This window comes from Bombyx mandarina, chromosome 24 (genome assembly GCF_030267445.1).
Source record: "Bombyx mandarina strain Sakado chromosome 24, ASM3026744v2".
NCBI lineage: Eukaryota > Metazoa > Arthropoda > Insecta > Lepidoptera > Bombycidae > Bombyx > Bombyx mandarina.
Window position 1 is genome coordinate 8,772,489 of NC_143230.1, and position 15,286 is coordinate 8,787,774.

Here is a 15,286-nt window from a genome sequence, read left to right on the forward strand (position 1 = left end):
AAAATAATAACGTATCGAGTAAAGACTTCCAAGTTTGTTGTTGTAATCTATGAAAATTTTACAATGCTCGGAGTCTTTATAATGTCTTTTAATGCCCGAAGATCAGTAAAACAGATCTTTGAACCCTAGTACGGACTTCAGCTCTTTCAAAGGCTTACGAAATAATTTATAATGTTAATCTCTATTTGTATTTGTACTATACCATTAAGAGTGAAATAAATAAATTACTATTAAAAAATTTATCTTGATTCTTAAAGATATAGCGCCATCTATTATTTATTTATTATGTTGCACCAACAAAGTGATCATCAATACAAAACATTGACCAATTGACAAAAGTTCATGGCAGATGTCACCTCAATTTTAGGTGCAATCGACAGTGCATAGACAAAATAAATAAAAAATATACAACTAAGATTTGTTTACATTTGATTGATTGCTTAAGACGAATTATTAGGCGTATACACAGGATACCTGTCATAGCCTCTCTTGCCTATTCTTCGTTACATGGCTAACATGTCAATTTTGTTATTAGAGTTATTTATAATAATAACCAATCTGTTTAATATTACTACTGGCTTAATTTATTTATATTTGACCACATCAACGGTAGTCATTGCACTTTCTTTGCTGAGTGTACTAGCTTTTTTTTCCTTACCTAAGCTGATAGCCTTGAGAGGCTATTTCAGCTTCGTCTTGACGAGTAGGTGAGCTCACGGGGCTCAAACCTGATGACATTGCTAACACGAACCCTAGCAAGAGTCGTGCTTCGCAGAATCTACCACCGGATCGGAAACGCGACCCACTGAGAAGATCCGGCGAAACACTCAGTGGGTTCGACGAGGACGGTGCCCGGTGCTTGAGGTACCTAAAAGCACCGTTAAAGGATCGGGAGGATCCGTAATGACGTAGCAAGTACTCACCCTGTGTACAGGCGCGCACACACAGTTGACGAGCACGTTGAGGGCCGCCTTCTGGACTTCGGGCTCCGGCACTATGTCGCCGTCTGCCGCGTCTGAAAATTAACATGATTAAAAAAAAAAAACTGAGTTGTCGTTAAAATTGATAAACAAGATTTATTTATTTATTTATTTATTTAGTTGCACCAACGAAATGATCATCAACAGATTTTCCTTGTAAGTTGTGAGACTATTACAAAAAACATCTATTTTATCAATTAAAATGTATTCAGCGCAATCGGACAAATCGCTTTAAGCGTTAACATCGCCTATTGTACGTATTGTACATGCTTATCGATTGATTACCAATGTTAATTATGTCAATAAACTGAACTCTCTCTCTCTCTCTCTCTATCTCTCTCTATCTCTCGTGTTCATGGGCTGACTAAAGACTGCGTGTAGGATGTTACATGCAGAAAAATCTTTTCACCATCTTTGTAGTAAATTTTGGGAAGTTACGAGTGGAACTCGATGACGTCCGCTATCGACAGCTTTTTCTGGAAACTTCGAGAACGCGATGTTCAATGTTGATGGAATAAATTTCAAATAGGTATTTTCGTGCAGTTCACACGCGAAGTGAAATGCACAGAAGCGTTCTGTCTCTTTTACTCTCGCAGACTAAGGTCTGTTAATTGTATGTTCGTCTCGCTTTAGTGTCGTTTTCTCGTTTCATCGAGTTTCGAATCACAGCGGCGTTTAATAACAAGATACCCCGATGACATCCGAGTTTGCAAGTCTGTTTCTGTTTTTAAATACAAAGTCAAACAATTATATCTCTCATCAACCGAATGATCATTGTTCTATACTGTAACTGGTGGTAGGGTTCTGTGTAGAAGCCCGCCCGGGTTGGTACCACCGTCCTGTCTATTTCTGCCGCAAAACAGTAATACTGTGTTCCGGTCTGAAGGACAGGATAGCCGATGTAACATACATAAGGCTGCCCATCCAGGCCAGGATAGGCAGCGCATCTGAGTCACTGATGTAGTTTGGATGTCTATGGGCGACGGTTATCATTTCCCATCAGATGAGCCGTAAGCTCGTCTGCCTACCGAAAGCAATAAAAAAAAAAAAAAACTCTTCGTATATACTGTGTTACTTATAATATTTTGTATTCAAGTTTAACAATATTTGCTATGTGTATGATGTGCATTACTATAATTCTCATGTTGTATTTGTTACTTTAGCTGTTCTACACACACTCATCACTTTTAATTATTATTCTCATAATCCTCTCGCAAGTCTGCTGGAAAAGATTTCTTAAAGAAATAAGCAGTGCCTTTGTACATAATTTTTTCCTATTACTCTGTACTATGTCTTATTTTTTGTGTGTACATAAATAAATAAATAAATACTCACTTAAAACTATATTAACGCCCGTGGTCAGATCCTCGTCCCTCATGTCCACCTTCTCCGTGAGGAGCAGCTGCACGCGCGGGGCCACGCAGCACACCGACACCACGTCCAGCGCCGACCGGACCGTCTCAGATCTGTTTATCACCGATTCATTTTAACTTCCACCACCGCCCCGCCTATTTCTGCCGTGAAGCAGTAATGTGTTTCGGTTCGAAGGGTGGGGCAGCCGTTGTAACTATACTTGAGACCTTAGAACTTATATCTCGAGGTGGATGGCGCATCTACGTTGTAGATGTCTATGGGCTCCAGTAACCACTTAACACCAGGTGGGCTGTGATCTCGTCCACCCATCTAAGCAATACCATACATATAATTCCAACACGACCTGCCGTTGAAGTTCCACTCGTAGGCGTAGCCGACCACCTTGAGCAGCAGCGACACGCCCCCCAGGTCCAGCAGCTCGTCCACGGGCGCCCAGCGCGACCACGACACGCTCTGCAGCAGCTCGATCTGCTCCTGGATCTCCTCGGGCGAGGACTTGGAGGCCTGCAAGCGAAGGCGGACGATTTGCGGTAGGCAGCGGCTTGGCTCTGCCCCTGGCATTGCTAAGTCGCATGTGCACGTAATATGCACGACGCGGGTCTCAACAACGACCACTCATCATCACGTGACGATCGAATAAGATTATACACTCTATTATTTAAAGAGGGTAGACAGATCTTTCTGCTGTAGCGGGTAGTTATCATAGAACACGAGATATATATCGCGGCATTTTCAATATAGGCTTGCATATACAGAAGTTTATTTTTTATGATTGAAAGATTACTGGTAGCCCAGAGGTCTTTCCAGTTTCACCAGGACAGGTGGGCGAGCAAGGGCTCAGCCAGGAGGGGTGGGATTTTGGGATTAGCTTAAACGATCAAACCAAAGGTCAAACAAGTTTGCCAGTAGATTTGATTTTCTCGTTGATTTTCTCGTCAAAAAACTTAACAAACACGTCAAAATGTTATAAGCAATTTGATCGTTTACAGGGAGGGCGCTTTAGGCAACGTTCGAATCGTCTATGTACCGAGCAACTTGGGGGGGGGGGGAGAGAGAGAGGAAGAGAGAGAGAATAGTAGGAACCCGTGATTCAATACATATGTCCATGGGCACCTGTAAGCTTGGCGAGACGACGTCCACTAACCTTGTAGGGCGGCGGGTCGGGCACGCTGTCGCCGTGCTGCCGGGACACCTGCGCCGCCTTCAGCCGGAGGTGCGCCTCCAGGTACCTGCGGACCGACGGACCGGTGTTTCAACATATATATATATATATATACGGTAATTAGTTTGGTAGCTACACGCAATGCAGCACGATTCCCGAGAGATGGCAGCACGATCGCGGCATCGTCGGAACTCGGCCAACTTCGTGCTGCGACAGAGCTGAGCCGATGGAGGCGCGTAGACGCCATCACACTTACCACAACCAGACTTGTTGAAAAGCGGTGCCTCCGACCTAATAACTCTCATTCGTTTTCGTTTGCTAACGAAACAGAGCGTGATTTGTGTACTCAATATTTCTCTTAGCTCGATCACCCTATTCGCCCCTACGATGTCTGACGATTGTTTTTAACAGAGAAAACAGATTTCAGCATAAATAAAATTAGCATATCATTAATACAGTACAATTCAATTATTGAATATCCATTACATATTAAGAATAGCTCGAAAACTGGTTGGATCTTGACGAAATATAAACGGATAGACACGACAAACATCGGCTAACAATTAAAATAAAAATAATCTTTAAATTAATTCATGTAGAAAACGGTTCAGAGATATAGTCGAATTGAGAACCTCCGCCTTTTTTGAAGTAGGCTATAAAATAACAGTCTCACTGTCGCTTTTGTCGGTCTCGTCATTTTTGATGATGTATTTTATTAAAGAAATTTGAATTTTTAAATATAGTGCGTGTCCACCACAGTGAAGGATGCAGTGAGAAGTGCTCCAACTTTAAACTGTTTTAAAAGAATGGTGAAGGAACACTACTTATCTGCTTAGTGCTGTTTGTTGCATCATTATCATTTATAATTTCCATACTGTTGATTTATTATGTGTGTGTAAGTATATTAGTATGTATTGTATGTAAGTATGTATATTGGTATATAATAATATTATATTATGTAAACGGTATATATCTGTTTATTACATGTATATATTTTCTATAATAATGTATTGTATATGGTACACCGCAACATACCTGCTATATTTTTTATATTTTACAGAATTTCTGTAAATTAAACGGTTGTCTGGAAGAGATCGCTTTTAGCGATAAGACCGCCTATTGTACATATGTGCTTTTTGACTGTTTGTTTTTTTAAAATGTAAATTGTGTTGGTGTGCAATAAAGTGTATTCTCTCTCTCTCTCTGAACCACCCTCCCAACCCCCCGCTACCCACACGAACCCATTAGCAATGGTCCCCGTGGCAGAAGCAGCGGGACCGATAGCTAGCATACACCCTGTACACTTCAGTAGCTCATCCGATTCCCTTTCGCGATAAAGAAAATTAAAAAATATATTTCTAAAATACTGTTACGCCGGCAAGAGTAACGCCATCTATCGCCGAATAGTCGAACGAATATCGAAGGATCTAGTAGCATCTAGAACGCTCGAGAAGTACAACGCCATCTATTGACAGATAGCGGAAACAACTACTAGAGAGGTGTGGAATATTCTCGATAATTCTAGGGATGAGGTATCGGCTATAAGCGTTGTAGAGATGGCACGCAGTCAGTCAGTAATCGGAACTACTCGAAGCGAAACAGCGAACGGATCACCTGAAGCGAAGCGGAGCAAGCGAACTGAGTGTTTTAAAGTGTTCTATGTGTTGAATACAGTTTTTAAGTTGTACTTTGGTGAAATTTTATTTATCCCGAACCCCAGCGCGTGCCAGTATTATGTGTAAGCAGTATGATAATGGCGCTCTGAGCCTGCGTGGACACGTGTCGCAATCCTGACTGATTTCCGGCGCTAAGCGTCAAGCCTTCCAATTAGCTCCGGAGCTGGTCTCCAGCGAAGGGCCTCCTCACCTCCTGAGGGCGACGCAGACGTGCCTGACGATCTGCCGCGCGGCGCAGGTCTCGTCGTCCGACACCCTGGACTCCTCCTCGTCGGAGCCGAGGATCGGGAGCGTCGATATCACGTTGTACAGCTTCCTCAGACCGTCCTGCGGATCAGACACTTGGCACTTACGAGAGTGTGCGTTAACGCGGGGTCCCTCACTAGGAGTCACAGTGATTCGACAGATGGAACATACGATATGTGATTTGAGACTTCGAACTCATGTCTCAAGGTGGGTGACGTACGCCTTATGATGTCTACGGGGATATCATTGAAACAAGGCGTAAGAAAGAGAAGGAAGCTTTGCTATCTCTCTCGCACTACGACAGCGTGTTGTCGCGACCTTAAGGATAAGACGGCCGGTACAGTCGTATCGAGCGATACGACTGTACCGGTGTTCGAATTCCGCAAGTAGGTATAATTTTTTTCTTTTTAAATAATATACTTAAAACATGTTCACGAATGACTTCCACGATGAAGGAATAATATCGTGTAATAAAAATCAAATTAATTACTGGCGGCAGAGCATCTTGTGAGTCGGCACGGGTAGGTACCACCGACCTGCCTATTTCTGTCATGAAGCAGTAATGCGTTTCGGTTTGATGTATAGGGCAGTTGTTGTACTCTCAAGTTGACACTTAGAGCTCATGTCTCACGTTAGGTGTCGGCATTTGCTTTGTTGATGCCCATGAGCTCCGCTAAACGGGCCGTGAGCTCGTCGGGCCGGCGCCCCTCACCTGGTTATCGAACTCCTCGAGAATGACCCGGAACTGGAACGAGAGGCCGAAGAACATAGTCGCGTGGCAGCGGCCGGAGTCGTGCGAACATTCTAGAAGCCACAGGGCGTATCTAAATAGGAAACATTCTTTTCTTTTCAAAACGACAACCTTACGCTTAGATTAGTACGCGGCTGGTCTTCCTAGGGCGACCTCTTGGGACCTTAAAGCTTAATCAGAGCTGCTGTACTGATGGGAGCCGTGAGGATCATTAGCGCCATCCAATTCAGACATGGACCTCTCGCCTCTGTGACGTCTATAAGCGCCGGTACCCACTTTACAGAGGTTAAACTAGATAACACCATGGCGAGTGGACAAGTACATGCACACGATTAAACATAGCTACATCACCTTGTATATACACATATTGTAACGCCGGTAAGAGCAACGCCATCTATCGTTGAATAGCAGTAACGAATATCAAAAGAGCCAGTACAATCGAGAACGCTCGAGAAGTACAACGCCATCTATTGTCAAATAGCGGAAACACATGTCGAAACTACTCGACTTGTGAGAAATGTTCTCGACAATTCTAGGGATGTATCGAATATAAAAGCGTTCCTTAGATGACACGGAGGTAGCTAGTAATCGGTTCTACTCGAAGCGAAACAGCGAACGGATCACTTGAAGTTAAGCGGAAGTAGCGATTGAGAATTGTTTAGTCTCTGTAAGTGTTCTAAGTGTTAAATGGAGTTTTAATTTAAGCTTGGGTGGAAGATTTATTTATCCCGAACCCCAGCGCGTAACAATATGTATATAAGTGCACGATGTTGTTATTTTGAATCACAGCCCACTGAGTATCTCGCCGGATTCTCAGTGGATCGCGTTTCCGATGTGATGGTAGACTCTGAATTTTTTTTTTTCCTACCTAAGCTGATAGCCTCAGGGGCTATTTCAGCGTAACCGTGGCTAGTAGGTGATCTCACGGGGCTCAAACCTGATGACGATGCTAACACGAACCCTAGCAAGAGCCGTGCTTCGCAGAATCTACCACCGGATCGGAAACGCGACCCACTGAGAAGATCCGGCGAGAAACGCAGTGGGCTGTGTCTAAGAGTTAATTTACTCGTCGAGCCCTTCGTCGCAAGCGACGGGTTCGACGAGAACGGTGACCGGGGTAGACTCTAAGAAGCACGGCTCTTGCTAGGGCTAGTGTTAGCAACGTCGTCAGGTTAGAGTCCCGTGAGCTCATCTACTTGCTCGGTGACACTGGCATAGCCTCTAAAGCTTAGATAGGATATTTTTTTTGAATCATGGCTTTTGTAATATTGATGTTCGATTCGAACCCAGCGACCTCGTGGCAGCCTAGGGCTACGGAAACCAGCACGAGGTGCGCGTCGAACATGTGCCGCGATTCGCGGCGCCGTATGTACTATTTTAACAAAATATCATGCAATCACTCACCGGAACCGATGCCTTCGTCTTCTCACGCCGTATCACTTAGGGAGAAGGGTATGGGGCAGGAATGGATAAGGATTAGCGATGATACACAACTTTAGCGTAGACCGTCAATATACAGGTACCGTCCCGTTCGAGAAGCAAGACAAAGAGACAGATGTCAAATCGCGACGGCACCGTCAAATCGCGACCCGTGTTGCCGTGGTAAGAATTCAAAAACTAACGGATTGGTTTCGAACAGTCACCCGCCCGGACAGGTCCCCTACCTGTCCCTAATCAACTGGCAGCCGGGACAACGTTGTGACCGCTCGTTTGAGAACCGAGTCCCCGACCAGAACCTCTGCAGACCGAGGGGTCCCATCCTTACCGGGAAACAGATTAACAATGCGCCCCCTACGCCAACGCAGTGGCGGCAGGTTAGCATCCTTAACCAACACAAGGTCACCGACGTGAGGGGGACTGGTTCTATCCGTCCACTTAAAGCGCTGCTGGAGCAGATGTAAATACTCAAGGGACCAACGTTTCCAGAAATCTTGGGACATCTGCTGCAACATCTGGTATCGCCTCAACCGTCCAGGCTTGATATCCGAGAGGGGATACTCCGGCAACGCATTGAGTGGCTGTCCTATCAAGAAATGGCCTGGAGTTAACGACTCCAAGTCATTCGGGTCTGAACTGAGCGGGCACAACGGCCGTGAATTAAGTACCGCTTCAATTTTACAAAATACCGTAGTTAACTCCTCAAAGGTGAGCGAGGTTTGCCCTATCACGCGCATCAAGTGAGTCTTAGCCGATTTTACTACTGCCTCGAAAATTCCACCCCAGTGGGGGCATCCTGGAGGACTGAAGGTCCACCGAATACCGCGACGAGAGAGGGCCGTTTCAATATCCACCTGGTTATTGTTCAAGAAATTTACTACATCCCGCAAGTAACGGTCCGCACCTACAAAATTCGTGCCGTTATCGGAGCGTATCAATTCGGGTAAGCCTCGACGGGACACAAATCTATCCAAGCTCGCAATAAAGGCTTCAGTTGTAAGGTCGGCAACAACTTCAAGATGTACAGCTTTGGTTGAAAGGCAGACAAAGACGCACAGATAAGCCTTAATTAACCTAACATTCCGCAAACGTGAAGCCTTGATCATGAAAGGCCCAGCGAAGTCCGTACCAACTCCAGAAAACGGCCTCATCTTCTTCACTCTGTCTGGAGGCAGATCTCCCATCTGAGGCTGCATCGTAGACGCCTTAAGCCGATAACAGGGTAAACACCGGAAAAGGACGCTCCGAACCGTACGACGCCCTGACAGAATCCAAAATTCCCTCTGGAGGGATGCCAACAGCGCATTGCAACCGGAATGCGAATTTGCGATGTGGCGATCCATCACCAACAGGTCAACTAACTGGCTCTTCTTGGGAAGTAAAAGAGGATGGCGCGCCGAATAAGGTAAATTTGAGTTACTTAATCTACCTCCCACTCGAATCAACCCCTGGCCGTCTACAAAGGGGCTAAGACGAGCGATAGCTCCACGAAGCTTAGGGCGCTCAGTCCTTAGCGCCTTCAATTCTGAATGAAAGCTGGTGGCTTGCACAACTTCAATTAATTTCAGCAGCGCCTTCTTCCGCTCGATGGGACACACAACAGGTGTCATATTGCGTTGAGACACCGACAAACGACAATTCCGAATAAACCTCAAAATCCAGGCGGTAACCTTAACCAGCTTGTCCAAGGAGCTATAACGGTTGATGAGCAGATCCAAATCCAACCCCTGAATCACTCCTCGATCCTCGAACTGCGCCGGTGCAGCCACGAGACCTGGAGGAACTTCTATGCGAGAGGGAGGCCACTGAGAAGCCTTCATGGTGAGCCACTGGGGACCCCACCATAACTGATGATCAACTATTTCCGATGCTAAGCATCCCCGAGAAGCGCAGTCCGCCGGATTGAGCTCACCAGGCACGTGTCTCCAGGTTAGAGGGACCTCAGAACCTTGAATCTGGGAGACACGGTTGGCCACGAAAACTTCAAGTGTATGAACCGAAGCCTTCAACCAGCACAACACTATCTGGCTGTCTGTCCAAGCATAGACAGTGTTTTCTAAATCAATAACCGACCGTAAACTAGTAGCTGTATGGTTTAACAACCTAGTCAACAGAGCGGCACCCGACAACTCGAGCTTCGGAATCGTCATGCGTGTCCGAAGCGGAGCGACCTTACTCTTCGCTAACACCAACCGTATATCAACCCTTCCAGTTGAAGAAACCGTTCGCAAGTATACCGCAGCTGCGAATCCACGTTCCGAGGCATCCGAAAACCCGTGCAGAGACGCCTTGTATTTGCCCGCAGGAACCAGCTTCCGAGGTATTGACACGTGGTTAATATCAGGAAGAGACGAGAAAAAGTTCAACCAATCCTTCAATAGGTCACCAGCAATCCCCTCGTCCCATGACAGGTTAGCAGACCACAGTCGCTGCATGAAGCACTTCAAGAGAAAAGTGACAGGAGCGATCCAACCGTTTGGATCGAAGGTTCGAGCAATTGTGGAAAGCACCGTTCGCTTAGACCATACCTTTGGATTTTCCAACTCCACCCGATAGGTAAATTCGTCTTGAATCGGACGATATTGAATCCCTAGGACCGACAGCATGTTAGGGTTATCGACATTCTCGAAAAGATGGGGATCCTGTTGAAACTCCGTTGGCAAACCAGTCAACAACTCAGGACAGTTAGACAGCCATTTTCTCAACTCGTACCCGCCCCTGCTCAAAAGGCGGATCAGTTCATCCTTGCGTGATAAGGCCTCTTCGACACTGTCGGCGCCCGTACATACGTCATCGACATATAGGTCCCGTTCCAAAATGTCCGCAGCACGAGGGTAGTGCAACCGTTCCCTCACTGCCAGCTCCCGCAAAGAACGAACCGCCAAATATGGACTCGACCGCAACCCGTAAGTGTTCGTGTTCAGTTCATAAATTTTTATGGGCTCATCTGAGCTTTCACGCCAGAGAATGAGTTGATACCGCCTATCCTCCGGATGAATCACCGTTTGCCTGAACATCATACGGATGTCTGCCACGAAAACGATCTGGTGCCGGCGGAAGCTCGTCAGTATGTCTGAAATGTCCCGGTTCAGCTTTGGACCCGAATGGAGACACTGATTTAACGAGACGCCGGAGGAGGTCGTGACCGAACCGTCAAACACGACCCTAATTTTCCCGTTAGGAGTTTTCAAAACCGCATGATGAGGCAGGAAACAGTGCTCTGTAGCACTCCAATCTACCTTGGAAACCGACATGTGACCTAAGGATTCATACTCCCGCATAAACTCTACATATTTCTGCCGGAACACCGCGTCGCGCCTCATGCGTCTCTCCATTGACAAAAGTCTAGTCTCTGCTGCCTTCCTCGAACTGCCTAGCAGTGGGCGATTCGCCCGAAAAGGAAGTCTTAACAAGAACCGGCCCGAATAGAGACGACCCGTATTATTCTGGTAAAACAGCTCACATTCCTCCTCATCCGGGTTAACTCGATAAGCTGTAGGAGGTTCTTCTAGTTCCCAAAACCGTTGGACTACTTCCGAAAGCGTAGACCCGACCAGAAAATTGTCCGATTTCCTCGCAGCGACCGGCCGGAACGCAGGACCCAACAATACATGCCCTAATTTTGTGTCCATTGCAACCAAACCCTCCGCATGAAGAACGCGCTTCCCAGTCAGGAGCAGCTTCCCTAGTACATCCGCCCCAAGTAGTACGTCTACTGGCCCCGGGGTGTCAAACTTGGGGTCCGCTAGCCGTAAGTCTGAAGTCAATGACCGTATGTAACTGTTTACCTTCACCGGAGGGTGACGACCTATCACCTCAGGCATCACCAAAGCTGAGACTCTAAACTGTAAGCGAGGGTTGGGATTCGATGAGAAAATAAATGAAGTGTGACCGATCACGTCCGAAATTCTAACATTGCCCACTCCACGAATAGAATAAGAAGACTTGTAAATAGGATTGCCCAACCGTACTGCAAGGTTGCTCGACATAATACTGCCCTGTGCGCCGGAATCCAACAGAGCTCGAGCAAACACAGTGTTGCCATCCGAATCCAACACCCGAACAGAAGCGGTAGGAAGTAAAACAGCTTCTGGGGCTGGGGCAACACTGCAGTGAGCGGCAATTTCCTAGCGGGGGCCCGGGTCCCCGCTATCCCGGTCGGCGCGCGACGGAAGGTCGTAGCGTGCCAGCGGATCCCACGCTCCCACATAAGGCCCTCGTTTCCCGTCTCGCCTCATATACCTCCGTGTACGATGGCCAAACGGGCCAAACACTGGAGGGAGTCGCTCCAGCGTCGGCCGCTCCCTCAGCGGAGGGGAAAACCGTACTTCTGAGGGAAGGGGAGACAAGTGAGCAGGGCTACTCGATCCAGCAGGCGAACACGGCCCCGCACGGGGGGACAACGTGGCCACCCCGGCGTAGCTAGTGGGCATCCGCTGGCACCCGCCCGCAGTACCTAACCCGGCTCCTCCCTGCGAAGCTTCTTCCCGAGGGTCCACGCCGCCGAATTGGCGAGGGCTACGACCGGTGCGCTCACCGGTCGGCGAGGCTGGATGACTGCGTCCGGATGACCTCGGAGTGGCGGCAGACTCCAGACACAGGAGGGCATGGTGCCGACCGTCGCAATTAGGGCACAATTGTGGCTGTGGACAGACGCTCGCCGTGTGCGGCCCAAAACAAAAAAAGCACCATCGCCGCTGGGCAACGATGTTGCGTCTACCCCTGATGCGCGTCGACCGGAACCTCGGACAGGCGGCTACGTCGTGCCCGCTCTCATGACAGAAGGCACACCGTGGGCCTCCCACCGCTGCCATGAGCGCAGTCAGTCGTTGAGACGGCCCCCTCTTATCCCCTCCCCCTCCCCTCTGAGCAACCGAAACGGCGTGGCCGGAAGCCGGCACACGCGACCCAGAGGAGGAGGGTGGTGGCATAATCTCGTGTCTGCGACTTTCGGCTTCTAAAAATGCCAGCAGATTGGCCAGGGTAGGCAGTTCGTCCCTACCTGCGTTGTCCTGCTGCTCGAAGCGAGTGAGCACCTCAACCGGCAGCCTACCTGCAACAATATAAAAGAGCAGATATGACCATTGGTCGACTGGTAGACCCAGATTGCCCAAGGCCTTAGTGGCCACCGTAACTGGATTCAGTACCTCGGTTCTGATATCGGACGCCCGAGAAAGTTTGGGTATCGCAAACAGCCTGGCCAGCTGAGCGTCTACCAACCGTCGTTGATTTTGATATCGGTCGAATAGGATCTGGCGTGCGACCGCATAATTGTCGTTGGTGATAGGCAAGTGTGCCACCAATTCACCAGGTTCACCTCGCAGAGCACCCCGAAGCTGAGCCATCTTATAAGAGGCAGTCAAGTCCGACCGACCATGGACCAGGCTGTCAAACAAATTTATAAAGCCGACCCACTCGTTCAGATCACCGTGGAAGATCGGCAGGTCGATGGAGGGGAGGCGTGATATGACGCCTGACGAAGTTCCCGAACCTCCATTACCACCGGAAGGCGACTGCTTCTTAATATCGGCCACCCGTTGCAGAATGGCATCAGCGTACTCCTGACACTGGTCCACGTCAAGACCGATGGCATGGATCACCTCCTTCTCCACTTCGGACCCCAAAGCAACGAGGTCAGACAACCGATCGTACACTACCTCCAACCGTTCGTGCACCTGAGACGCCCTATCGAGCAATGCCGCATCCCTATCCGTTCTGTCAACCAAAGCATGAGCTGATGCGAACCATCGGAGCTCACTAGTCACCTTCCCGCGAATGTAGGACACCGACATGTTACTTGCAGTTTACAACCAGAACAAAAAAAATCAAAAAAAAATTCAAAAAAAAATCAAAAAAAAAATCAAAAAAAATCAAAATAAAAATTCAAAACAAAAACAAAGGAATTATTTAAAGGAGTGTACGAGTGAGCCCACCAAAATATTCCTACTCCTAAGTATTTAGGTAACCTAGACCTCACCACTGTACCAAGGACACCCCAACAATAAGAACAAACTTAAAATTAAAAGTTATAAGATAGAAAATTGCTGATACCAGGTTTTGAGTTGTAACTAAACTCAAGCGCACCTGGCCTCTAGACTATAACTAGAAGCTAGTCACCAAACAGGACCCAATCAACAATTTACTATCACAAAGTATTCACACCGTTCAACGGGTAAGTCAAATAACAAAATTAAAATTAAAAATTAATTATATGATAGCAAATTGCTGATAAAAATTTGTGAATTAATTTTCAAACACTGATGGCCTCAGGACTATACCAAAGCCAGTCACCAAGCAGGGCCCACAGTCAGCAATCCACTACCACAAATTCAAACAAGTAATTTAAATTTAGAACAAATTAAAACAAATAACAAAAAATATATATAATAGCAAATTGCTGGTATAAGTTTTGAAATGACACTCATACACCGTTGGCCTCTGGACTATAACTAAGCTAGTCTCCAAACAGGGCCCAACCAGCAATCTACTACTACAAGTTCAACAAGTACTCCAGTTATATTCAATTACAAATGTGTTGCAGCTCAATTATACTAAAATATAAGTAGGAAGTGAGCTACAATCATACACAAATTAATAATAAATTATAAACCCAAACTGTAATAACATTCAGATTGTTACACACAATTATGCTTAAATAGATGTGGTAATCTACTGCTATGATGAGCAGAATTAACATAAATCTGTAGTAATAGTATGAAAATAGCTGACCACTGTAGCAGCTGTGTGCTAGGTCATAAACTCAGCCAGCACAGCTGTCCAACTCACGTACAATTAGTCAGCTATGCGCAGTGGAAGCTAATAAATCAGTCTTACTATTACTAACTATTACTACTCACTAATTTTCTTAACCAGGTGGATAGAAACACACTAAACGACCTGACCTAGGTCAGCAGAATGATAGTTTAAACAGAACCGAACCCTATGCCTACACTACTTCTGCTGACTAGTAACAAAATTAAGTGAGGTTAGACGTAAAAATTTTTACAATTCGTGGTAATTACTATAGATTTCACAAATCTAACCACGCTCTGCTACCAGAAATTGTTCGATTCGAACCCAGCGACCTCGTGGCAGCCTAGGGCTACGGAAACCAGCACGAGGTGCGCGTCGAACATGTGCCGCGATTCGCGGCGCCGTATGTACTATTTTAACAAAATATCATGCAATCACTCACCGGAACCGATGCCTTCGTCTTCTCACGCCGTATCACTTAGGGAGAAGGGTATGGGGCAGGAATGGATAAGGATTAGCGATGATACACAACTTTAGCGTAGACCGTCAATATACAGGTACCGTCCCGTTCGAGAAGCAAGACAAAGAGACAGATGTCAAATCGCGACGGCACCGTCAAATCGCGACCCGTGTTGCCGTGGTAAGAATTCAAAAACTAACGGATTGGTTTCGAACAATTGATGTGTTTAGTACAAATTTTTTAAACGTTCTCGATGGCGTAAAAGTTAATGTCGAATTCGTATGGAGTTAGAACAGCGCCTCTAGCGGCAAACGAAGGGAAGCTCTTCCGATGTTCTTCTCTTCCATACTAATATATAAATCTACAATGGTTTTTACGGATGTTCCCTTATAACGACTGAACCATGCATCCGATTGACTTGAAACTTGGTATCCATGTAGAAAATAC

General features: G+C 46.7%; 2 protein-coding genes across 3 annotated transcripts in view; both read right to left on the reverse strand.

Annotated features, from left to right (window-relative positions):
- The window catches only part of mahj (LisH and WD40 domain-containing protein mahjong), a 54,004-nt gene that overhangs the window by 26,899 nt on the left and 11,819 nt on the right, over positions 1-15,286 (reverse strand). For both annotated transcript variants that reach the window (XM_028172500.2, XM_028172499.2), the window contains exons 12-17: positions 6,151-6,262; positions 5,383-5,519; positions 3,499-3,583; positions 2,698-2,858; positions 2,316-2,446; positions 924-1,015 (exon numbers count right to left, since the gene is read on the reverse strand). In XM_028172500.2, the coding sequence (XP_028028301.2) occupies positions 924-1,015; positions 2,316-2,446; positions 2,698-2,858; positions 3,499-3,583; positions 5,383-5,519; positions 6,151-6,262 (718 nt within the window). The remainder of the gene's footprint in view (positions 1-923; positions 1,016-2,315; positions 2,447-2,697; positions 2,859-3,498; positions 3,584-5,382; positions 5,520-6,150; positions 6,263-15,286) is intronic.
- Positions 11,754-13,418, reverse strand: LOC149500037 (uncharacterized). Its single transcript, XM_089737968.1, has one exon. It carries the CDS (start codon positions 13,416-13,418, stop codon positions 11,754-11,756), a length of 1,665 nt encoding a protein of 554 aa, XP_089594094.1.

What these genes read in the sequence shown, in the direction of transcription:
- LOC149500037 (XM_089737968.1), bottom strand. Translation starts at nt 13,418, where the DNA reads ATGTCGGTGTCCTACATTCGCGGGAAGGTGACTAGTGAGCTCCGATGG.